The 24,943-nt window shown below is 45.5% G+C and overlaps 2 protein-coding genes across 4 annotated transcripts in view; one reads left to right on the top strand and one right to left on the bottom strand.

Annotated features, from left to right (window-relative positions):
- The first annotated feature begins 240 nt into the window (after positions 1-240).
- On the top strand, positions 241-23,466 carry LRRN4 (leucine rich repeat neuronal 4). Of its 2 annotated transcripts, XR_007151007.1 has the most exons (7): positions 241-333; positions 1,578-2,220; positions 3,301-3,505; positions 7,476-7,613; positions 9,174-10,965; positions 23,302-23,305; positions 23,454-23,466. XR_007151007.1 is itself a non-coding variant. In XM_047853286.1 (5 exons), exons 2-5 carry the CDS (start codon positions 1,587-1,589, stop codon positions 10,423-10,425), a joined length of 2,229 nt encoding a protein of 742 aa, XP_047709242.1. In that variant the 5' UTR covers positions 241-333; positions 1,578-1,586; the 3' UTR covers positions 10,426-12,459. The 2 variants fall into 2 exon arrangements, 1 of the variants encoding a protein (XP_047709242.1); XM_047853286.1 differs by lacking the exons at positions 23,302-23,305; positions 23,454-23,466 and having other exon boundaries at positions 9,174-12,459.
- The window catches only part of CRLS1 (cardiolipin synthase 1), a 25,565-nt gene continuing 14,880 nt past the window's right edge, over positions 14,259-24,943 (bottom strand). For both annotated transcript variants that reach the window (XM_047853287.1, XM_047853288.1), the window contains exons 4-7: positions 20,840-20,925; positions 19,406-19,474; positions 17,315-17,406; positions 14,259-15,240 (exon numbers count right to left, since the gene is read on the bottom strand). In XM_047853287.1, the coding sequence (XP_047709243.1) occupies positions 15,153-15,240; positions 17,315-17,406; positions 19,406-19,474; positions 20,840-20,925 (335 nt within the window). In that variant the 3' untranslated portion in view covers positions 14,259-15,152. The remainder of the gene's footprint in view (positions 15,241-17,314; positions 17,407-19,405; positions 19,475-20,839; positions 20,926-24,943) is intronic.

Here is a 24,943-nt window from a genome sequence, read left to right as displayed (position 1 = left end):
AGTGTCAGGAGAGGTGAAGATGGGGGAGGGCAGGGAGGAGGTGCCAGGCCTGAGAAAGAGCAGGTTCAGGCCCAGTGGGGGAGGAGGGAGACAGGCAGTGAAAGTGTGGGCTAAGAACCATACTGTTTTGGTGGGGAGGGAGGGGCTGCAGGGACTGGAGTATCTCAGGCCCTTGTAGTGGGTGGGGCCAGGAGCAGGGGCACCTGGGAAACAGGCCTCCCTCTGGAATTCACAGTTTAGCGGCTAAGTCACTGACCCCTGGAATCTGCAAGACAAGATAGAGGACTGCAAAGGGGCATCCGGGGGTGCTACACTCCTAAAGGACAGCTTAGGGTGAGTATGACACATTGCCGGATGGGTGGACTCCTGGCCTCAGTTTTCAGGATCCTTCTCACTGCCATGACCCCCAACTAGCAGGAGGGAAGCCCTTCCCCTGTAGCCTGGCTGCTCTGAAACCTGGTGGCCAGCAGAGACAGCAGGGTAGAGGAAGTGGGGCTATATGAAGCAGTGACCTCAAGGCCAAGCCTGGTTAGAAGTAACTTTGCCGCTCCCAAACCAGCCCACAGCCACATGATCTACCCCTACCTGATCTCCCAGCTGCTCTGAGAAATTCTGGGTACTCTAGAAACTCCACACCTAGGAGCCTTCAGCCATCCCTCCAGAGCAAGGCTGACCTCAGGGGCCCTAGCTTTCTCTGGGACCAGCATGAGACCGGGAAATGTTGACTCCATGTTCTTAACCCTCACAGCTTTCTGGGGGCTCTTTTTTTCCCAAAGCGAACCTCTCAGGAAAGAGCCCTCTCAACAGAAAGTTCTGCCTTCAGAACTTGCTTTAAAATAAGGGGTGCCTGGGTGGCTCGGTCGGTTAGGCATCCAACTTTGGCTCAGGTCATGATCTTGAAGCCTGTAAGTCTGAGCCCCGAGTTGGACTCTGTGCTGACAGCCCGGAGCCTGCTTCGGATTCTGTCTCCCTGTCTCTCTGCTCCTCCCCTGTTCATGCTCTGTCTCTCCCTCTCTCTCAAAAATAAATAAACATTAAAAAATTTACAATAAAACATGACCTGCAAACCAGATCACATGCAAAACAGACTCACCTGTGGCTGGGCAGTTCTCAAGAGGAAAATTGAGGCAACTGAGTTTCCCTGGAATTGATAAAATCTTCCAGAAGTTCCATGTTTCTATTCCAATAGGGCTTATCCTGACGGGAGTCATGCACTGGCTCATTATTAATAGATGTTTCTGGAGCAGCATCTGTGGACCTGGGGAAAGTTTACAGTAATAAAGAGCACAGTCTCTTCCCTCCAGAAGCTCATGCAATGGGGACAAGGAAGGAGGTTACTTGAAAGTTCAAGGCCAGAGGGGACAGATGAAGGAGGCCTTTTGCAAGCGGTCACCTGTGGATGCTGAGCCACAAGGGAATTAGGGGGAAAGGCATCGCTGGGAGCAGGAAGGTCAGGTGTCACAGGAGCGTCCCCCGCCCTTCAGGGTACATCCAGGGCCTGTGCTTCTCCTCAGAGCCCGAGCGTAACTGGGGACATTTGCTGGCTTTAAGGGGCTGTCTCGCTCTTCTCTCCCCAGCCACGCACCATGTGGTGGTTCCTGCTGCCGCTGCTGCTGCGCCCCAGCTGGGCAGGGCCTCTACAGGAGAGGGCCCCTCTTTTCCGGCTGACTCAGCAGGGCCCCTGGGAGAGCGGGGCCAGCAACGCCACGGTCTCCCCCTGCGAGGGGCTGCCCATCGCGGGAGCCACGACCTTGACCCTCGCCAACAGCAGCCTGGAGCGCCTGCCCGACTGTCTGCCGCCCACGCTGCGCAGCCTCGACGGCAGCCACAACCTGCTGCGCTCCCTGAGCGCGGCCGAGCTCAGCCACCTGCCGCAGCTGCAGGTGCTGACGCTGCGCCACAACCGCATGGCGTCGCTGCGCTGGGGCCCCGGGGGCCCGGCGGGGCTGCACACGCTGGACCTCAGCTACAACCGGCTGGCCGCGCTGCCGCCCTGCGCCGGGCCCGCTCTGCCCGGCCTCCGCTCGCTGGCGCTCGCCGGGAACCCGCTGCGGGAGCTGCAGCCCGGGGCCTTCGCCTGCCTCCCCGCGCTGCGCCTCCTCAACCTCTCCTGCACCGAGCTCGGCCGCGACCCCGGGGCGGGCATCGCCGACGCGGCCTTCGCGGGGGCGGGCGCCGCGCTCGAGGTCCTGGACCTCAGCGGCACGTCCCTGGAGCAGGGTGAGTCCGGGCCGCGCCGGGAGTTGGGAGCCGGACTGGGCATGCCCTCCGGGGCAAGGCCGTGAACTTCCTCTAGGGGTGGCTACCGGGCGCCCTGTGCCAGGGTGGGCCAGGACGGCTGGAAACTAACCCCACCAAGACTTCCAAAGCCCCTCGGGCCCTGTTCGAAGGGCCACAGTGAGGTCAACTTCCGGAGGCCCAGGAGGTGGGAATTATTATTATCTAACATAGGGAGTTAACTCCTGGAAGACCAAGAGGTGGGGACTGTTATTATCTATCTCTGCTTCACAAAGGGGGGAAGGGCATGGACGGGAAGGCGACGACTGGCCTGTGGTCTCACAGCTCGTGCTAACCCAAAGCAACAGATGTCCTGAGGGTGAATTCATTGGTCTTTCTACTTGGTTGACTCGAATTGTTCTGTGAACGTTGGGTCTTTCAAACAAGACACAGGAGGGAGGTGAGAATACCAGCTCCCCTGTACTTGGCCGTGTTATGACTCTAATTCACAAGGTTGGTTTTATTTTTTTTAAAAAACACTTCATGTGTCTGTAATCACCTGTTCCACCACAGACAGAAAAAAGAGCGAGAATGGGAAGTAGGGGAAGTGGTATGGTCTCCATTTGTTAAGAGAGCCACGAAGCTAGGTTCTGGGCCCTCATCCAGCCTTGCTCCTCCTCTCCTACTTCCTCACCTCTCTCAAAAATGTCTCCAGTCCTTGTAGCCATCAGAGTGAACAAGAGGGTGTTTAACAAGAGGGTGGGGCAGCAGAGGCCTTGGAGACAGTGTCCTGGGTTCAAGTCCTGGTTCTGCTCCCACCCAGCTGTGTGGCCCTGGGCCTGTCATTCTCCTCTCTGACCTTGGCTGCCCCGGGGCCGGCAGGCAGGCAGGAAGGACAGACAGGCAGTCTCTGAGGGCTCTTCCAGCTGAAATAGCTATGCTTCTAGATTCCCAAAGCTGCTAACTGTGCCCATGCTCAGCAATGACCTTCATGACTCACTTTGTCCCTCTTTGTTTCCTTAATGCTGGGCTAGCCTCTTAATGTCTTCCTGGGTAGTGGGCAGTTCCCCCTCTGTGTTTCAGTTCAGTCCGGGTGGATCAGAGACCTGAGAAAGCTCAGGTCTCTCCACCTGAGGAAGATGCCCAGGCTGAGAACCCTGGAGGGGGACATTTTCAAGATGACCCCTGACTTGCAGCAGCTGGATTGTCAAGACTCTTCAGCACTTACCTTTGTCCACACACACATCTTCGAAGACACTCCTCGCCTACAGGTCCTTGTATTCCAGAAGTAAGTGTTTCTTTCTTTCTTTTTTTTAATGTTTATTTTTGAGAGAGAGAGAGAGACAGACAGCAAGCAAGGGAGGGGCGGGGGGACAGAAGATCCAAAGCAGGCTCTATGCTGACGGGAGAGGGCCTGATGCGGGGCTTGAACTTGCAAACCATGAGATCATGCCTGGAGCCGAAGTCAGACGCTTAATGAACTGAGCCACCCAGACGCCCCCGAAGTAAGTGTTCCTAAGACCCATCTGAATCACATAACTGATTTCTGCCACTGCGCTAAGTTGAACACGTGTAACCATTTATAGAACTAACCAGACCTTGATTCTTCTCCCTCTGCTCCTTCCCATCCTCTCGGGGCTTCTGTTCTTCCTCATCCTTTGGGTGATATCGTGGTCAGGTACCAGATAGTGCATCGGCCTAATAACCATGGAACTCAGTCTTCTCCAGAGTAATATTAAACTCCCAAGTCTCATGTATGTAAACTTCCCTTTAAGCCCAGGCTGAGAAACTTGTAGCGGAAACAGGGGACGAGGCATCAGGTTCTTTTCTATCTATGGATCCACCTGCTTCCCCAGGTGTTTATTTCAGCCTTCCAAGGTTTGAACGGGCCAAGGAGGAAAGGTGAAAGGCTAGAAGGGTCCTTCTTGCAGTTGGGACCCCAGGTCAGTGCTTTCAGGCCTACTTATCTGAAGTATCACTACATTCACCCTCCTTCTCAACAGGAAGGTGACTTCAACAGGAAGGGCAGTGTCACTTTGAAGATGACCCCAGGCTGCCTGCTTTCCTGAGGGCCCACATCTGGGCCCTGGGAAGCTGGCACCTTTGCCCTATCATCACTTTCAATGTAGCCATATCTCTCCTTTCTCTGCTAGCCCCAGCCACAGCTGGACTATTCACTCTGGGGCTTGTCATGACAGCAAAACAAATAGAACAGGCACACAGAGCTCTTAGCTCAGCGCCTGGCACAGGGCCCATGCTGTAACATTCGTGAAGATGATGGTGGCTGTGAAGAAGGTGATGGGAAGGATGGCAGTAACAGTGATGGTGGTGATGGTGATGATGTGGGTAATGATTGTGAATCGGTGATAGTGGATGGTAATCGTGATGATGATGGTGGTGGTGATGGTGGTGAGTGTAATGTCCTCTCTGGTTCAGACTCCTCTTCTGAGCTTCAGACTTGTGTCTAAGGTATCAGATATGGAGCCAAACTGCCCCGGCTCAAATCCTGACTCCATCCACTTTCACATACCCTGTCTCTTCCTACCCCCAGTTAAGAACACTGGCAGTTCAGCCAAGAGATTCTTCTTGGCTGAAGAAGCCAAGGGATCTGTCTAAATCATAATCTGATGGAGTCTCCTACCAAATGAAAACACTGCAGTGCTTTATGAAGGACAGGATTTAATTCCTTCTGGCTCATCCTAGGCCCCCCACTGCACCACCTGTGCTCCAACTGGGGGTGGGGAGGAGCCACTTGCTTTCTGGGTGCTCTCAAGCTTCAGAAGCTCATTAAATGCTATCTGACCTACTGGACCCTCTCTCCCCCTTTTCAGCCTGGCCTGCTCTTGGCTCTCCTTAGCTCACCCACAACCTCCCCCAGGAGGCTGTGATAAATCCTGAGTGATGTTTGGCTGCCCTGACATAGGGAGCACCCACTAGAGAGGGGATGGGCACCTTCCTGGCTTCTCTGCCAACCCAGCATGCCCAAAGCCCTCCACAGTCCCCTCTGACATGCAGGAGGGAGGGGCGGTATTTCAGCAAAGAGTGAAAAGAGAGAGCAAATGGAAACTTCTTTCACACTAGGGCTCTGTCAGTTCAGATGTAGAGACATACAGGCATGCACCAGGATGTGAGCCATCCCTCAGCATGTGGGTGGTAATTCAACTTGATTTTATCAAGTGCAAGTCACATTGGTGGCAGATATGACCACCAGAGAAGGAAAGGACACATTTTCCTTATCTGTAAAATGAGCAAAATATTATTACCTCACTGAACTGTCCTAATGATGTCAACATGAGATAATGGATGTAAAGCACTGGGCAATGTTACCTGCTCAAAAATACGATAATCCTTTCCTCTCTCCCTTCAGGCAAAAAGAGCAATATTTCCTTCGTGTGCTGAAGTGCTAAGTAAACTCTCATTCTAAGATTTCTACTCTAGCTCTGTGAAATCTCCTAAAACAAGCACATATATGTATATGCTCACATGTGTGCATATATATGTATATACCCATATGAGTGCGTTGAATTTCAATATAAATAGCACACACATATGTCTGGTGTCCCACGGGAACAGCTGCCAGGTCCCCATCACCCCGGAGTGTTAGAGCAGACCTGGGGAGTGGGTCCTTCCTCCTCTAGTACATGAGTAGCCCCCTCAGAGCAGTTGGGGAAGGCACATGGTTCCCAGGCAGATGGAGGAAAGCCAGCCTTTGGTCAGAAGAAACCTGAAGGGAAAGTGCAGCTCCTGTTGCTCTAGATAAATTGTGACTGAGTATATGTAAAGGAGGCTAGGGGGCTTGGGGAGTTGAAAACGTTGAGGCCAAACACTCTGTAAGACCCTAGGGAAGAAAGAACTGAGTGTTGGGAGGGGCCCTGCCATTGCTGGGTGTTCTAAACCCTTTGCAAAACGGCCCCAATAAGTCCTCCCATCCTTGTAGACACACCCCTTCTCAATGTGACTTTGCAGCTCCCCCTGTCAAGAAGTGGAGTCTATTCTCCACCTCTAGAAGCTTGGCTTGGCCATGTGACCGGCTTAGGCAAGTGTGGCATTAGCAAAAGTGATGTGAGGTGAGACTTAAAAGCAGTTGAGGAGGATTGGAGCTTTCCCCTCTTCGATGGTGGGGACCCCTCCACCACCATATGCACTAACCTGGGGCTATCCTCCTGAATGATGAAGGGCGCATGAAGAGGGGCCCCAGCCTAGTGGAGGCTCCATGTATGTGAGGCCATCTTAGATCTTCCAGCCCTAGCTGAACTTGCCCAGACCACAAGAACCACAGAAGCATAAGAATAAATATTTGTTGTTTTAAGCTACTAAGTTTTGGAGAAATTCTCTACTCACAAGAGCTTCACTGATACACTTCAGTGAGGCGTGTTCCAAAGGACTGGTGTTGAGTGTCATCAGCTACAGTTCAACTGCAAGAGTATATATTCAAGAGTGTTCTCATTAATAAACAGTTTCTGTCACTTCTTGTGACTGGGTCTGGAATAACAATACCTTACTTTTGTGTGGAGATTTATACTTACAAACATTTTCGTTATCACAGACTCTTTTTTTTTTTAATTTTTTTTTCAACGTTTATGTATTTTTGGGACAGAGAGAGACAGAGCATGAATGGGGGAGGGGCAGAGAGAGAGGGAGACACAGAATCGGAAACAGGCTCCAGGCTCCGAGCCATCAGCCCAGAGCCCGATGCGGGGCTTGAACTCATGGACCGCGAGATCGTGACCTGGCTGAAGTCGGACACCCAAACGACTGCGCCACCCAGGCGCCCCTCACAGACTCTTTTTTGATACAACAGTGGGCAAGAGAGTATTGTCTTCATTTGATATGAGGGGTGACAGTGACTGAATTGGGTTGGTATCTCCACTTTACAGATGACAAAAAATGAAGTCTAAGGTCATTAAGAGTTTTATCCAAAGTAGTATCGCCTAAGCCCTAACAGGATGGTTTTGCCATGACACCACCATGGCTCTGTGGGGATAGTCTTGACTTGATTTTTAAAGCCTGACTTGGGGTGCCTCTTTTGGTTGAGCGTCCGACTCTTGGTTTTGGCTCAGGTCATGATCTCACGGTTCATGAGTTTGAGCCCCACGTTAGGGGGGCTGTGCTGATAACGTGGAATTTTCTGTCTCCCAATCTCTCTCTCTGCCCCTCACCTACTTGCGCTTTCTCTCTCTCTCTCAAAAATAAATAAATAAATTTAAAATAAAATAAAATAAAATAAAACCTGACAATGGATTTTTTGTGTATTTCAGCTGCAACTTGAGTTCCTTCCCTCCTTGGAGACTGCATTCCTCCCAGGTCCTAACCATTAACCTCTTCGGCAACCCCCTCATTTGCAGCTGTGAATTGTCCTGGCTCCTGAAGGATGCAAAGAGGACTGTCTTAAGCAGGTAATACATTTACAAAGCAGATGACTGAGGGGTGAGCTGAAGTTCTCACAGCATTTGCCTTGCTCACCTTGGGCAGTATAGCGGTGTTGGGCAGGGTGGCCACCCCCAGAGAGTCACACGCAGGGCCCCCAAGGAGAACGGCCTTTTATTGCAGCCAGCCAGAGTAGCAGAGAGCATGGAGGAACAGACATGGTGGTTTTAATGGGCCAAGCCAGGAGGAGGGGGGGCGCTCATCACTACCACTCACATCTCAGTGGCCAGATGTCAGTCAGAGGCCACACCTATCACAAGGGAGGCTAGGAAATGTAGTCTAGTTGTATGCCCAGTGGGGGGGGGGGGGGCGGGGAATGGGCTAAGTGAACAGCTAGCTTGTCTCTGCCAAGGCAGTCTTATCATTGCCCCATTTTACAGATGAGTGGGTTGGGGCCCAAAGACAGGAAGTGCTCACTTAGGTTCATGCAGCTTCTGGGCAGAGGAGGCAGGATCTGTCTTCCTTGAAAACTGTGCTCTTAATCACCGGGCCCCTCTACTGAGTCCCCAAGATGTAGCCTGGTCTCCTGCATCATTCAGTCCAAGACCAATGGGCTCTTATGGGACAGGGGAAAAAAAGAAGTCCTTCAGACATCCCATTGGCTGTTGGTTACAAGAGCTGTTTTTACAGTGGGGAGCCATGCCCAGGCTGGCCACCAGGAGAGAATGGGGTGGGGGGGGGCAGGGCTGGCAGGGGACACTTCTGATCCTGAATACTCTCAAACCAGCTCCACTAGCTAAACTCTCCTCCTTGCAGCTCACTTTAGGAGAGCCCCCCCACCATCCTGTGTGTTTTTTTCTCATGTCCCACCCAAACCCAGCCATGAAACAGGGCTCGGTCTACCCCCATCCCCTTCGTGTTACCTCCAAAGATAAGTAGCTAGGCCCTTTGCAGTGAAGGGTCTCACTACAGTATTAATAAGGAGGTTGAAAAAAATGAAGACTGAGAAAGAAAGAAGAAAAAACAAAAAAAAGAGGTTGAGAGTGCAGCCTCTTCACAGCACTTACTACTATTGATTTTGGCTGCATGGCTTTAACCTCTCTGTGCCTCTATTTCTTCATCTGTAAAATGGGGATAGTAACCTACCTCCTAAGGTTATACAGATTAAATTAGTTGATACAGTTAAGTGCTGACAGTAGTCACTAGCACATGGCAAACACTCAGAAAATGTTGGCTAGTGTGAGTATTGTTACTGGTACTCAGCCAGGAAGCAGACAGGTGAGAACAAGATGGCAGACCACACTGGGAGAATCTGGACCACCATTCACAGTGCTGGCCCTGGGTTTTGGTTCTGCCACTTGCTGTCTTGGGCAGTCAGTTCCTCTTGCTGAGCTTGGGTTTCTTTCTCTGCCCAATGGGAGTGTCTCCTCCACAGGTTGCCCTGAGGGTCAGTGAGTGAAGCAGGTAGAGTGTGTAGCATGTTGAGACAGTTTGAGGGGAGCAACTGTCTGCACCGAGGAGGACTCAAAGCCCAGCACACAAGCGGCCCTGATGCCGAATACCCTCTCACTGGTTGGCCTCCCCTCTAGGGCAGCAGACACTGTGTGCACACCAGCTGCAGGATCCCAAGACACCTTCTCAGCCCCTCTTTCGCTGTCCTATCTGCCCAGTATGTGCCATTTGGACCAAAGCACTACCCTCCTGGATTCCAACTCGACCTTCTCTGTTCTGGTCACCCACGTACTATCTACACAGAGTCCTGCCACCCCACAGAGCACAGCCCCCTTTACTCCACCTTTGGAAGTCAGACAGAGTGTCACCAAGACCCCCTCCCTCCCTGCGGATTCCTCCACAAGGACTGCATGGTCGCGCAGTGGCATCAGGACGGGGACCACCCCCTCCGCTGCCATCTCCCCAGCAGATGCCAGCAACTCTAGCGCTCTGCGCAGGGCTGCAAGCACAGCCGAGACAGAGCACCAAGAACACGCCGCCAGGCTTGCCCATGAGTCTGGCATCCCAGCTGCCGCCACCCCATCCACCAGCAAACACCTTGGGCTCTTCCCCACCTCCTGGAACCCGGTGAGGATGCCCCAGCCCGACCACAGGCCACAGGCCACCCCGCAGGTGCCCCACCCGAGTCCTTCCGAGGACACGATTCCAATCTTGCTGTTGGACGACTCCAGTGAGGAGGAGGAGGAGGAGGAAGGGGCGGGGAAGAAGGAGGAGGTGGGAGCGCCTCCCCAGGACGTCCTCTGTGATTACCAGCCCTGCAAGCACCTCCAGACCCCGTGCGCCGAGCTGCAGAGGCTCTCGCGGTGCCGGTGCCCCGGGCTCAGCGGGGAAGACACCGTCCCGGACCCCCCCACGCTGCAGGCGGTGACCGAGACCACGGACACGTCGGCGCTCGTGCGCTGGTGTGCCCCCAACTCGGTGGTGCGCGGCTACCAGATCCGCTACTCTCCCGAGGGCCGGCCGGGCAACCAGTCGGCGTCGGTGGTGGCGGACATCTATGCCACCGCCCGGCAGCACCCCCTGTACGGGCTCTCGCCGGGCACCACGTACCGCGTGTGCGTCCTGGCGGCCAACCGGGCGGGCCTGAGCCGGGCGCGGGCCTCGGGCTGGACGCGGGCGTGCGCCGCCTTCACCACCAAGCCTAGCTTCGTGCTCATCTTCGCGGGGCTGTGCGCCGCCTGCGCCCTGCTGCTCGTCGCCACCCTGCTGCTCTCCGCCTGTCTGTGCCGGCGGGCCCGGACGCCACACCCGCGGCGCTACGACACGCACCTGGTGGCCTACAAAAACCCAGCCTTTGAGCACAGGCTGAAGCTCCAGACCGTCAGTTAGCCCAGCGCCCCCTCCTCCAGTGGAACACAGGCCGCCTGGGTGCAGAAGATACAGAGGGTCAAAGATGGCACCCCGTCAGCTCCGAAAGCCCCTCCTTCCTGTGAAGCCAGCGCTCCTCGGGCACACAGGAAGCTTGCCCCGCTGTTTCTCAGTCCAAGGAACCACCGCCTTCCCTTCCTCCTCCTCCCCTCTGTGCCCAGAAACGTGCACACCAGTCCACTCCCGATGCCCGTTGCCACCGGGCATCCTTGTGCGTTACTTGGGTCTTTCAGCAGTTAATGCCGCTTGTGTCCAGTCGAATAGATTGCGTATGGAAGTCGATGGAGATAAAAACTAGTTCACACGATTCAGGCTCTTTTGCCATATTGGAAGTGACATCCTCAAGTCCTTTCAGGAAAGGAAGTTCCCTTCATGGTCAAGCTCTGGCTAAGGCAGGTGTTATTCAAGGAATCAACTCCAGTGGAGTCTTCATCTGAGAACTGGGGATAAGGGAGAACTACTGGTTATGTTTCCCCGAGGCCTCCTGGGTTTATTAGTTGTGTCTCAGGATATGGCACAAAATGTGCTTTTGTCTTTGTCGTTAGAACTGCAGTCTGCTGGGAACACTTGTGAGACACAAGGAGAATCTGTGCTTTTTACTCATTGTTTACTGCATTTCACCTGAGACTAAGTAGTCAGAGGAACTATGGACTCCTTTTCTTAAGAAAGCATAATAAGGTCACTTTCAGGATTTTGTTTTTTAAGAGAAAAGAAATGAGCTTAGGAGAGAAACCTCTGGAGGCCTAGGTGGCTCGGTGGGTTAAAGGTCCGACTCTTGATCTCGGCTCAGGTCTCGATCTCCCAAGTGGTGAGCTCTAGTTCCGGGGGGTGGCGGGGGGGGGCTCTGTGCTGACAGAGCCTGCTTGGAATTCTCTCTCCCTCTCCCTCTGCCCCTACCTGACTCGTGCTCTCTCAAAATAAATAAATGAAAAAGAGAGAGAGAGAGAGAAACCTCAAGGCTCCAACTGGAAGCTAAAGCATTTTGCTCTCAGTTGCATCAAACATCGCCTTTATGATTTGTATCTGAGTGTGCATGCAGTATCTCACTATACCCCTTTTCACTGGTATACAAACTTAGGGGGGAAAAGTGATTTTACAAAATTATAGTGTGGGTCATATTTCTAGATATTAATTTTCTGCATTAGAATTTATTTTTACTTTTCTGTGATGACTGCAACAATTACCACAAACTGGATGGCTTTAAAACAACAGAAATCTATTCTTAACAGTTCAGGCCAGAAAACCATAACCAAGCTGTCAGCAGGATTGGTTTCTTCTGGAGGCTCTGAGAATTACTCCACGCCCCTCCTGGTTACTGGCAATCCTTGGTGATCCTTGGCTTGCAGATAAATCCAGTCTGCGCCTCCATTGTCTCATGGCATTCTCTGTGTCCAAATTTCCCACCTTAAATAAAAATTTCTCCCATCTTTATGGGGATATAATTGACATATAACTGTGTGTAAGTTTACAGTGTACAAGGTGAAATGACATACATATATATTGGGAAATGACTACAAAAAGGTTAGTGAACACATCCTTTACCTCACATGGTTACCTCTGTGTATGGGAAGACCTCCTTTCTAAGCAATTTCAAGTATACATTAACTATAATCATCATGCTGCCTTCTGGGGATCATTAGATCTCCAGAATTTCCTCATCTTACAACTGGAAGTGTGTACCCTTTGACCACATTCACCCATTGTCCCCCACCCCTATGAAGCACCAGTATACTGCTGTTTCTAGGAGTTGTGTTTTTTTGTGTTTTTTTTTTTTTTAGATTTTCATTTAAGTGAAATCATACAGAATTTGTCCTTCTCTGCCTTATTTCGCTTGGTATAATGCCTTCAAGTTCCATCCGTGTTGGTGCAAATGGCGGATTTCCATGTTTATGGTTGAATAATTTTCCTGTGTCTGTGTGTTTGTATATATATATATACATATATACACATGCATTTTATCCACTCATCCATTGACACTTGAATATAGTTTGAGAGAGACTGAGCAGGGGGTAATAGGCAAAGGAGGGTAGGGAAGAGGGGGAGAGAGAGACAGAGACGGAGAGTCCCAAGAAGGCCCCATGCTGTCAGCCCAGAGCCCAACGCAGGGCTCAATCCCACAACCCTGGGATCATGACCTGAGCCAAAATCAAGAGTTGGATGCTCAACTGATTGAGCCACCCAGGCGCCCCCATGTCCTATGTCCTGACTATGGTAAATAATGCTGCAGTGAACATAGGGGTGCAGAGCTCTTCAAGAGGATATCATTTCCTTTGGATATATACCCAGAAGTCAAATTTCCTTCTTCTTACAAGGACACTAGGCATTGGATTAAGGCCCACCCAAATCCAGATTACAGCTACAAAGACCCCACTTCTAAATTAAGATCATACACACAGATACCAGGGGTTAGAACTTGAACATATCTTTAGAGGAGACACAATTCAACCCAAAACAGCATTTATTTCTATTAAAAAAAAAAAAAAGTTTGATTTCCATGTGTCTTGTTTCCAAAATGTGCTGCAGCACAAAAACCATGCTGCTGCAACTCCATGTATCCAAGTTCAAGTTTGACCTGAATAGGTGTTTGAAGTTTTGAAAAGGCTTCCCAAAATTCTAAGGTGGAGCCTGAGTTTCATCACATATGTAACCAACAGAATTGGACGAAGCAATCTTTTAAGGTAGCTACCAGCTCCTGATTGAAAAATTGGAAAGCAAAAGCCAAAAATGTGACTAGCATAGTCTTCAGACATGTAATGATCTCAATGCCTTTTTTAGTTCCTATCAGGATTGAATCCATTATGTGGAGGCACCAAAATGAGTATCATGACTAACTCTGTACGCATGAGTATACACTCTAACATGTCTGATACAATTCCAGTGTTTTGTCAACTAGCAGAATTTACATTTTGTTACAGCTCAATATCCAAAACCCTGAAGAAACATGTACCATGTTTCTAATGGTTGAGGTGTACTAACCAGAGCCAGATTAAGACCTTCATACAAAAGAGACTATGGGCCCAACCCGTAAGTAGCTCCAAATAGCATCAACACTAAACCATAAAATAAACACAATGAAGTACAAAATTGTAATTTTTCCCATACTTTATCTCAAGTTATCCCATTTTAAAACGTTTGTGTGCTTGCACTTTGCTAGTGCCACGGCGTGGTCAACGTGCTCCTGGGTGGGGATTCCACCTCCAGCTTCACCACCTCCCAAGCTATGAGACTATACACAGGAGGTTCCAGAAGGAGAAAATGGCCAGCCACAGGCCATCCTTCTCTTCCTCACACCACCGTCCATCTGATTCAGTGACCGTGTCCCTGGATGCAGGCTTCAGTATACTTCAGGCCACGGGCAACTCAGCTGCTAGTCTGGAAACAAGGAAGCCAGGACCGAATGTAACTGAGGGACACACTGATCCAAGGATGCCAGCACCAAGACGCGTGAATTTTGCTTATAACTTCGCATCTTAATTTAACACAGCTCAATAAGCTGTGTTTGGATAATCTCACTGCACACTTCCATATTTCACTTGGGACAGGGGGCAGCAACAGGCCTCCACTGTTAAGAGGAAGAAACCAGCAACAGCCATGGTCTTCCTCCCCTCTCTCCCTGCATCTCCCACTCTTCCAAACATGATGGTGTAGCCAGAGTAAGGACTTGTCAGATGGTCCCCCAAAAGTTATTTTTACAATGACAGTGCGAGTGATATATCTGAATGGATTTTATGAATCAGAAAACTTACACAAGACCAAGGCTCATAGCATGTTATACAGACCACCACCACCGAAGGGACTTTTCCAGCTCTTTTATTCCTTTAACATCTTAACAAAAGATTCCCCAAAATTTAAAAAAACTTTTGAAAAATATACAGTTTCATATTATTTACATAACGTGGGTACAGGTTCCAGTAACATACAAACATTGCTATGTTAGAAACAGTGGAAGGCATGATGTAACTCACTGCCTCCTGGATGGTGCAGGCTAATGGACATGCTTTCACATTTCAACCACCTCTGTCACTTGTTATCCTGATACATAAACTATTAGGCACCTGAGAGGCTGGAAGACTACTGAACATGGACTTCAATACCTTCTATTTTGATCCTATAATTTTCAAAACTTACTGCATTTTAAGTCTCTTTACAAGTTTACTTCATCCATAACTAAGCTACCTTTATTGTCATTATCCTAAATGATCAAATATTAACCACGCGAACTATTAATGTATACACAGTTCTAAAAATCAAACATAAAACTGTGTAGCCAAGTTGTGTAGGATAGATACGTAAATCCAGGAAATTCCCTAGTGCTTTGTAAGCAATCTAAATTCTGTTAAACAGAGGTGGCAACTCTTCAGTTTCCATGCTCTGGACTATGTTTTTAAAAAATGTATTAAAAAGTGACAATAATTGGAATAATTGGTACCTTATAAATTAATCAAGAAACCTAAGATAAAAAATTCTAAATTATAGTTTTATTTGTATTTAAAAATACATTGGAAATTCTGCATATGCCCATGATCAAGCTGATTTTCAATGCACATTACTTAAATTCTGACGACATGGTTTGTTCTGACAAGTCCTTTTTCAAGCTGAACACCCAAATATGGAAAGTCCTGTGGGTCTCCACCAGCCCTGCCACCAATGATGCATATTGCTTCCTTGCTAATGATGCTGGATGACTTTCATCTGCCCTTTATCACCTGAACAGTTTTTCGACCATAATGATAGTAACTGTAAGCGGATGCAGCTGTGGTGAATGCTGTAAAACACCTTTTATGGAAGAAAGAAAGAAAGTTTAATTGTCAAGTCTAAACAACAGTAACCATGAGAATCACAGAGAATACATTTAATAGTTCTTTAAAAAGCAAACGGGCTATGGGTGGAATTCTTTTAGCTACAACAATCTAAAGCTACTGCTTACAAGATTTCATTTGAACTAGTAATGTCAAACAGAGTTAATCTAGTTAATGAGCCTGAAAATAAATAATACTAGCAACTGTCACTTTTACCCAGCCGTTACTCTAGCTGTCTTATGCTATTGTTTTATTTTCACAACCTTATCTTACAGAGGAGCAAACGGAGCGCCAGAGAACTTTGCTCAGGGCCACAGAACACTGTGGGAGCCTGGCATGGTTTTATCTCTAGAGCCCATGTGCTCTGTCCACTGCTGCATGCTTGCTTAGAATATTAGGCTTTTATTCCCTGCAGAATTCTTTTTTCTTTTAATATTTATTTATTTTGAGAGAGAGAGTGTGAGTAGGGGAGATCTCAGCAGAGAGAGGGAGAGAGAATCCCAAGCAGGCTCTGCTGACAGCATGGATGTGGGTCTCAAACCCATGAACTCTGTGTGAGATCATGATGTGAGATCATGATCTAAGTTGAAATTAAGAGTTGGACACTCAACCTACTACACCACCCAGGAGCCCCTTCCTGCAGAATTCTAGGGTCATTTTAAATAATTCCAGCTTTTTTTTTTTAAACAATTTTTCCTTAAGTGAACAGCCAAATTAACCAGATTCTCTTTGAAGTTACTGAGTGATGCTCATGGCTTGCTGAGTGCTTATGCCCTAACGGGTGCACCTGTGCATGTCTGCTTCCAGTAGCCAAGAGCGAGATCACTGAGACTCTATTTTTGTTTCATCCCAAAGCTGTCTGTGCTAGCTTGGTAATCTAAATTCACACCTAACCAATGAAACATACATGTAAGAAGAGGTGCTATTTCTGAGAACTAAGTTGGATGCCTTGGAAACACTTTATAACAAAGTGAGTTGCTAAAAACTACTGTCAAAGGAGGCAATATGATTGTTGAAAGGTCAGAAAAAATGGTAAAAATCTAGAAAGTTTCTGTACTTAGACTGCTTTGTAAAAGTCTTAGGAAGCAGCATAGAGCCTGCTTGGGATTCTCTCTCTCTGCTCCTCCCCGACTCATGTGTGCTCTCTCCCTCTCTCAAAATAAATAAACTAAAAAAAAAAAAAAAAGTTCAAAGAAGCAGCAAGTAAAAATCAGGTTATATCAGGAATGTAGTTTATTCACAGAGGAAAACTCCCACAGATGGAACAATACTCAAAGAAAAGGCATTGGTCCTATATCAGAAGATGTAGGATGAATCAGAATAAATGTACACTTATATTTTAGAAAATAAAATGTTTAGCATGTGTATCATTTTTATGCTTCTTTAGCTTAGCTGACTGGTTAACCATTCTCTGGCTCAGACTGCATCAGGAAAGGTTTTAAAGTGTACTACAATACAGTGCTTCAGTATCATCGTGGCACATCTGGACTCTGAACATTTGAATTTGACATATTTTCAAGGTGATACGTTAAGGCTCTAAGTAAGGACAATAAAATAAAAATCAAACTCCTTTCTCCAAGTTTCCCTCCCACTACGTCCCTATGCCACTAGGCTGGATGCACTTTCCCCTACCTGCTCTCCTACTCCTGACTCTGCTCAGGTCAGTCCTTCACCTCAATGGCCTACCCCCCAACCCACCCACACCCATCTCTCCCTGTATAAACCCACTAGACCTCTTGCTCAAACGCCACTTGCTGCCTGAAGCTTTCCCTCTTCTCCCTACCTGGAACCAAGTATCTTTCCCTCCTCCAAAATCCCAATACTTACTTTATCTATATGTCTCAACCCTTTTAACTTGCATGAAAACTGTAATTTCTACATCCCATGCTTGATAGTAAATTTAAGAATAGTATCAATTATACAATAAAATACCGCCCACAGCTTCACCTAGCTGGTGCTCAATAAACACAATAAGAACCGAGTAATTCTAAGACTACCATAATAAGCCAATTTGCTGACATTTGAAGACAGTAATTCTAAATTTAGCTTACCACAGTATCTGAAGATAAATGCTGTCAGCGTAATTGAAAACTGGAGCTGCCAAAGAAGCTGCCACCAAGATTAACTGGACTGCTGTGTTTACCTAAAAAAAAGGAGTCATAAATGAACAATGCCAACCAGATCCTGTTTCAAGCTCAAAAGACAAAGGCACAGCCCATCACGCTGTAACATGACATACCCTCAGCATGCTTGATGTTGTAATATCCTTGCCAAAGAAGCTGGCATGCATACAAAAGGGTGAACTTCACTAACCAGCTCCTCTGTCTGAACAGCTGCCCTTGACAGTGAGGATAAGGGCATCTGTCAGAAAATACTACTACCTTGAATTTCCATGGCAATTCAATAATGTTGCAAAGTTTTTTGCCTTTTTCAGTTGTCTGTTAAAATAGCCCTGTGAGGGGCGCCTGGGTGGCGCAGTCGGTTAAGCGTCCGACTTCAGCCAGGTCACGATCTCGCGGTCCGTGAGTTCGAGCCCCGCATCGGGCTCTGGGCTGATGGCTCAGAGCCTGGAGCCTGTTTCCGATTCTGTGTCTCCCTCTCTCTCTGCCCCTCCCCCGTTCATGCTCTGTCTCTCTCTGTCCCAAAAATAAATAAACGTTGAAAAAAAAAAATTTAAAAAAAAATAAAATAGCCCTGTGAATGTGGAAATAATAAAGCTACCTCTTCACAAAAAATGTAATGAGCTGAGTGACTAGCCTGCAGTCACGGCAGGTTACAGAACAAACCTAGAACCCAGATTCTCTAGCACTTCATTTGGTGCTCCTTCACTTGCCCAGACAGCAAACCCTATAAGGTCAGAAAACTGAAATGCACTCATCTCCATAAGAGAGGCCCTGGAAGAAATGAGTAGGTTTCCCTACATTACAAGACAGCAGGGAAGAGATAAGGAAGAAAACAGAACCAAAAATGCACTGGAGACTGCCTCCTCATCCTGAGAAGCATGCTGGGAAGTGTGTCAAGTATGAAGCACTGGGAAACATGCACAGAAGCATCTCTGTTCTAGAGTACAATCTGCAACCAAAAGACAAGGACTCCACTTCATCTTAAAAAATAAATAGTGAGGGGAGCCTGGGTAAGCTTCCAACCTTGGCTCAAGTCATGATCTCACAGTTCATGAACTGGAGCCCCACACTGGGCGCTCTGCATCAGCGAGGAGACCACTTCAGATCCTCTGTCTCCCTCTCCCTCTGTCCCTCCCATGCTCATGTGCACATGCTTTCTCTCCCTCTCTCTCTCGCTCTCTCAAAAATAAACATTAAACAAAAATAAAAATAAATAATAAAATTGTCTGGAGAACTTCTTGCACCTCTTTAAGTCACTCTCTAAACAGTGCTACACTCAAACTGCTGTACTTAATACAAATATAAGTCATTTAAATCCAAAAACAAAAAAAAACCCCACACCCTCAGTGTAGATAAAAGTCAACCCCAGGGAGTTTTAGGTATAAAAGTATTTAACCCCTCTGCCCCAAAGATGATCTGTGTCCCTAACCTAGGGACAAGGCAAAAGAATAAAGTTATCAAGGCTACTAGAAAAACAAACATGCCGTGAGAGGCATTAATAGTGCGCTCTCTGTATGCAAAGATTGGCACAGTTGCTGTCCTAAAAAGGGCTCAGGAAAAACAGATGGACAATTAAGAGGAGCAGTGGTTTATCAGTAATGAAAACTTGTTCCTATCTTTTCCATGGAATAATCAATCTTGAAAATGAAGGGCCCAATTTTATGGTGTTTCCACCACAGAAAGGTGGGTAATGAAACCAGAAAGGAACCTCCATTATATTTTTGTATCTCAATCAAGCTGTGATTACATTTCCACCTCCTCCTCCTTCCCTAAACGGTGGCCCTAATACCTCATTCAGAAACTTAGATGCTCAGACCACCAATAGAAAATACAACGCATATACTAAAGACCCAAAAAGCTAGAAAGAAAAAAAGAACTGGGTTAATGACCCCACTCTCTATCCCATGCAGTCAGGGCATTTAAATTTGTCTCATTGTCAGCTGCTCCAGACTGAGGTTTATACTCATTTTAATAACCATTCACAGGGGAGTCACTTAAAAGGACATGTGTATCTCTTACCTTGCTGATGAAAGTTGGTTTTAACCTAGCAGTGGCATAGCAAGGATTGAAATACTTAGAAAGTGTTCGCTGGCAGAGGACAAAAAGATAAAGTTTATTGAATTTATCATTCAAGTTTAAAACATTTTGGTATTATATGTAGCTAACAGTTACTGAGTATTTACCACATGCCTGGTTCTATGTTAGGCAAGCCCTTTACCTGCATCTTCTTTTATTACCCTAAATGAGCAGTGTCTATATTCCTTTTAAGTCATACACAGGTTACTGAAAACAGATTTTTTTTTTAATTTATAGATTACTCAATCCCTATAAAACTCTAACATAGTACCTATCATAAAGTCTACTTGACTACATCCTTTTTCTACATAAACTCAATAAATCTCCCTTATGGTATTTTCTCTCATAGACTAAAAAATAAAATTAATAAAATACTGCTATCTTCACTGCACTGAGAATCAAAAGATGAGGTTATTATGCAATCCCTACGTGCTCAAACATCGTAGAACAATGAATATGCAAACAAACCATTACACTGTGATTTTAAAAACTAGATCTAGACAATCCATAGTAGAGGCTAAATCAGACAGCAAAAGGGGCTTGGTTATACAAAAACTCCTAACAGTTTGCTGCTAGGGACAGGGCTAGCTGGTCTGGGTTTTATGTGCTATCAACTAAAAATGTTTTGACTTATAAACTTATAACTTTAAATCCAAGACAGTTAACATATAGTGCAGTACTGGTTTCAGTATAGTAGAATTTAGTGATTCATCACTTACATATAACACCAAGTGCCCATCCCAACAAGTGCCCTCCTTAATGCCCATCACCCATTTAGCCCATCCCCCCACCCATCACCCCTCCAGCAACCCTCAGTTTGTTCTCTGTATTTAACAGTCTCTTATGGTTTGCCTCCCTCTGTTTTTATTTTTTCTTTCCTTCCCCTATGTTCATTTGTTTCTTAAATCCCACATATGAGTGAAATAATATATTTGTCTTTCTCTGACTTATTTTGCTTAGCATAATACACTCTAGTTCCATCCACATTGTCTCAAACAGCAAGATTTCATTCTTTTTGATTAGCAAGTAATATTCCATTGTACATATATACCACATTTTTATCCATTCATCAGTCGATGAACATTTGGGCTCTTTCCATAATTTGGTTATGAAACATGCACTTTTAAAATTGGTCATTCACATGTTCACTGAACAACTACCATATTAGGTGATTCAAATAGCAAGATAACAGTTGTGTGTGTTTTTAAAATATTCTTGGTAAATGGATCAAAAACTAATGGCCATAAATTACTCCCATAAAGTGAAACTCTGGATTCAATATAGTGGGGTTTTTTTCTTTTCTTTTTTTTTTTTTTTTTTTTTTTTGCCTTAAGTTATAAGTAATAGTAAAAGAATTTTTTTTTTAAACAAACTCACCGGTGTTGGAAGAGTTCGATATCTGACATAAAAAACAGCAGCAATCAACATTACATCTCTTGAAATTATCATATAAGTAAGTGGAACTGAAAATGAAGTACAAAAAATAATTCTGATTGGGATTTTGAAAATTACTGATATTACACTTACTCTAAAGCCTCATTCAACCTTAATATAAACTGGTGTTTCACATACATAAAAATGTTATAATAAATACTTATTGATGGTTTAGGGACCTTGTAGTGAACCAGTAATTTTTATGTTCTTCTTTAACCTATCTCAAGCCAAGTGAAGAACAGACTATGGCTTTTAAAAGTCTACGTCTGCTTTTCAGAATGTTGATCCTCTTGCCTCTTTTCCTTCTTGCATATGTTTTTAAGCTGTAGCTATTAAGTGTCAGCTCTACTCAGTCCCCACAATCTCCTTTGTTACTTCTCAGCTTTGTGAATTTGGAAAAATGATCACCATGATCACTATACTTACGTGGAATGAATGGGACGGTGAAGACTGGAAAGGTTACTGGAACACTTTATTATGGTGACTCAGATGCTCTGATGGCTTCTGCATTCTGGACTGTTTTATAAGCAGTAAAATTTGCTATATGTACCACTTATGGAGAAGCCAAATATTTTAATTCGTGTCTGGCCAGTTCCTACCCCTGCAATTGCTATTTTTTTCTCCTGCCCATTCATTCAATAAATTCTTATTTAACCTGTTAATAGTTTTCTCATTATTCTTAAGGCTCTATAGCATGGCCCCAGAGCAAGAGCCAGCAAAATATTTTAGACTGATACCCAAAGAACTCTCTTGCTGAATAACAATGGGAGGGCGGAGGTCTTATTTCACTTCACATCCTCTGTGCTGCAGGAAGTCTTAGCCAAGAACATATACTGCTTTTATTAGAAAAAAAAATTTTTTTTAAGAGAAAAGGGGCAGAACACCTGGGTGTCTCAGTCGGTTCAGGCTCAGGTCATGATCTCATGTTCAAGCCCCGCATCAGATTCAGTGCTGACAGTTGGGAGCCTGCTTGGGATATTTTCTTCCTTTTCTTTTTTCTTTTCTTTTCTTTTCTTTTCTTTTCTTTTCTTTTCTTTTCTTTTCTTTCTTTCTTTCTCTCTCTCTCTCTCTCTCTCTCTCTCTCTCTCTGTCTTTCTTTCTTTCTTTCTTTCTTTCTTTCTTTCTTTCTTTCTTTCTCTCTCCACCCCTCCCAAGCACACTCTCTCTCAATATAAATAAACTTTATTTAAAAAACGATAAAAAAAAAAAGAGAGCGAAAAGTGGTGCCTGGGTAGCTCAGATGGTTAAGCCTTAAACTCTTGATTTTGGCTCAGGTCATGATCTCACAGTCCTGAGATGGAGCCCTGCATCGGGCTCTACACTGGGTGTGGAGCCTGCTGGAGATTCTCTCTCCCTCGCCCTCTGTCCCTGCCCTGCTTGCACATGCGTATACATGCAAGCACTCTCACTCTAAAAATAAATAAATAAAGTTGTTTTAAGAAGAGAAAAAAATCCTGACTCTCAGTTAAATTGTTTCAAACTAAAATAACAGGGTCACGAATATCCCTTCCATTATACTTTCGAACAGTTTTTCTACGAATTACTTTTGAGATCATGTTTATTTATGGTCCTCTCCAGTTCTGCCATTCTATTGGTTTTGCAACTTGAACAAAATCTAACTACAGATTTAACATTTAAATCTCTGTTGGTTATAGTTATGATGTATGGGTAGATCCTTGATGTATGGGTAGTTATGATGTATGGGTATGATGTATGGGTATGTCCTTGATGACAAGACTATTTCAAAGAAAAAATGATCATGGTACTTGGAGCACACAGAAGACACAGCTGTAGGAGTCAAATAACAGAAGAAGCCAGTCACGATTTTAGGAGAATTTTCGTGTTTGTAAAACAAACTTTTCAACAGCAGTCATTAGCTGACAGAACCCATCAGATTTTAAGATGCAACAAGCTCATGCAAATTACATATAGTAAACGTCCTAAACACAACTTTAGAAGAGAGTAAACACCTGTTACTGTGTCATCATAGAGGAAAAAGGAATATTATCAATCCTAAATAAGAAACTTCTACAAAAAAGATGAGGCAATTTAATATACTGCAAAGACGCGCATTTTTGTTCTATTAACCACCAAAACTACCATTTATTGAGCATCTGGCACTGTTTGAAGCAATTCATACATATTGTCATCTAATCTACATATCAACTCCACAAAATAGGGACCATCACTGTCCCCTTTTTACCAATAAGGAAAACAAGCCTCAGGCAGATTATATAATCTGGCCAAGGTCACCAGTTAGTAAGTAGTACAGTCAGGAACGGAACCTAGGTCTACAGGATTCACAGCCTATGCTGAGGTCAGTGTATTCAGCTCCAACCCAGCAGTGTGAGTTGCAATTAGCATCTCTGGTCTCAGCTTACCATCTGTAACAGCCTGGAGGAAAGGACTGTTAACAAAAATCAAGTGCTCTCTAAACTGACTGCCCACCACAGTATCACCCTGGGAGGGTTTCATAAAAGCGCAGATGAAAGCTCCCTGGGGGATTTTCACATATGGCCAGGCTGGAACCCTACCGCAGCACCGGGTGATCTCTAAGGCCTCTTATACACTGACAGCATATATACAGGCTCTTACTTTGGTTCTTTGGGCAATTCTATCCAGGTCCCTGGCTTTTGTATCTTCTAACTGCTCCTCTTTTCTCTCCAGCCTTCCCTTCCCTCTTATTCCAAGGCTAAAGCAGCTTCCACTTTGCCTATCAGAGTATGATAGTGTGTTAGTGGGGGTAGAAATGTGTAAAAATGTGTCAGGTATTGTTCCAAGGTTTCCTCCTTACTTGCTAACCCTGTCTGAAACATAGGTGAATGTCTGCAACAAAGACGTACATCATTGGCAAGTTTTATTAGCATTCAAGGGAAATTAATAAAACAAAGTCACTTTTACATATTACAAGTGGTACTATCAATATCATAGGTTACTGCATTGAAAACAATAAAATTTAATTTAGCAGAATAATTATTCCAGAAATGGACTTAAACCAGCAATAACAATTTGCTATACAGTAAACCAGTAATAATATAATGAAAAGAATGGAAATCACTATTTAGTAAATGTGGCAGAATACATACACAGTAGAAATTAACTTAGACTCACATCCCAGACTGTTATAAATGTAATAAATCAAGTAAGTTTTTTTCATCCTTATCTCCCCTCCCATAGAAAGAGCAAGAAAAGTGGAATTACCCTAGCTGAGGAAGGAAGCACATTTTTTACTCTCGGCAAAACAAAGCTATTCAAACCAAGGTGGATGGAACTTTTACAAAAATGCAGGCAGTATAAAAATAACAAAATGCTAAGACAACATATATACATTTCTCCCCCTAAAACCCTTCTAAAATGACAGTGAAGGAATGAAAAGACATAAAGTCACAAAGAGAATGGGAAGAGGAAACAAATTTCCCCATTCTGTTTGTTAGTAAGAACTACTTTAATTCCAACTGACTAAGGACATCATAAAAAGCCCAACAAATCCCAAGCAAGATAAATAAAAAAGACACTCATAACCAGATATATTACTGTGGAAAACCCCAAAGGCAAAGAGAAAATCTTAAAAACAGCCAGAGTAAAAAAGTTAACTTCAAAAAAGAAATGGATTAGCAGTTGATTTCTTATATACCAATAATGGAAATGAAAAGATAACTGAACAATATGTTAAATACGATGAAATGGCTACCAACCTAGACTTCTACACTCAATAAAAATATCCTTCAAGAACAAAGGCAAAATCAGAGAAAGACAAACACTGCCCAGTATCACTTATATGTGGAATCTAAAAAACTGAAACAAAATAAAAGCTGAACTCATAGGAATAGCAAGTAAAAAAGTAGTTGCCAGAGGCTGGAGGATGGGAGAGAAATAGGAAGAAACTGATAAAAGGCTGCAAACTTCCAGTTTTAAGATGAATATGGTCCAGGGATCTGATGTAGAATATGGTAACTAGAGTTGATTACACTGTATTAGTATTGTATTAACTGAAATCTGCCAGGCGAGTAGAACTTAAATGTTCTTATACATACAAAAGAATAAAGG

The sequence above is a fragment of the Prionailurus viverrinus genome, chromosome A3, assembly GCF_022837055.1.
Source record: "Prionailurus viverrinus isolate Anna chromosome A3, UM_Priviv_1.0, whole genome shotgun sequence".
Taxonomy (NCBI): Eukaryota; Metazoa; Chordata; class Mammalia; order Carnivora; family Felidae; genus Prionailurus; species Prionailurus viverrinus.
The sequence above is the reverse complement of the archived record's forward strand: the minus strand, read 5'-3'. Positions and strand labels throughout refer to the sequence as shown.

What these genes read in the sequence shown, in the direction of transcription:
- LRRN4 (XM_047853286.1), top strand. Translation starts at nt 1,587, where the DNA reads ATGTGGTGGTTCCTGCTGCCGCTGCTGCTGCGCCCCAGCTGGGCAGGG. An exon ending in CAGGTCCTTGTATTCCAGAA is followed by an intron (nt 3,506 to 7,475) that starts GTAAGTGTTTCT and finishes TGTGTATTTCAG; the next exon opens with CTGCAACTTGAGTTCCTTCC. An exon ending in AAGAGGACTGTCTTAAGCAG is followed by an intron (nt 7,614 to 9,173) that starts GTAATACATTTA and finishes CCTCCCCTCTAG; the next exon opens with GGCAGCAGACACTGTGTGCA.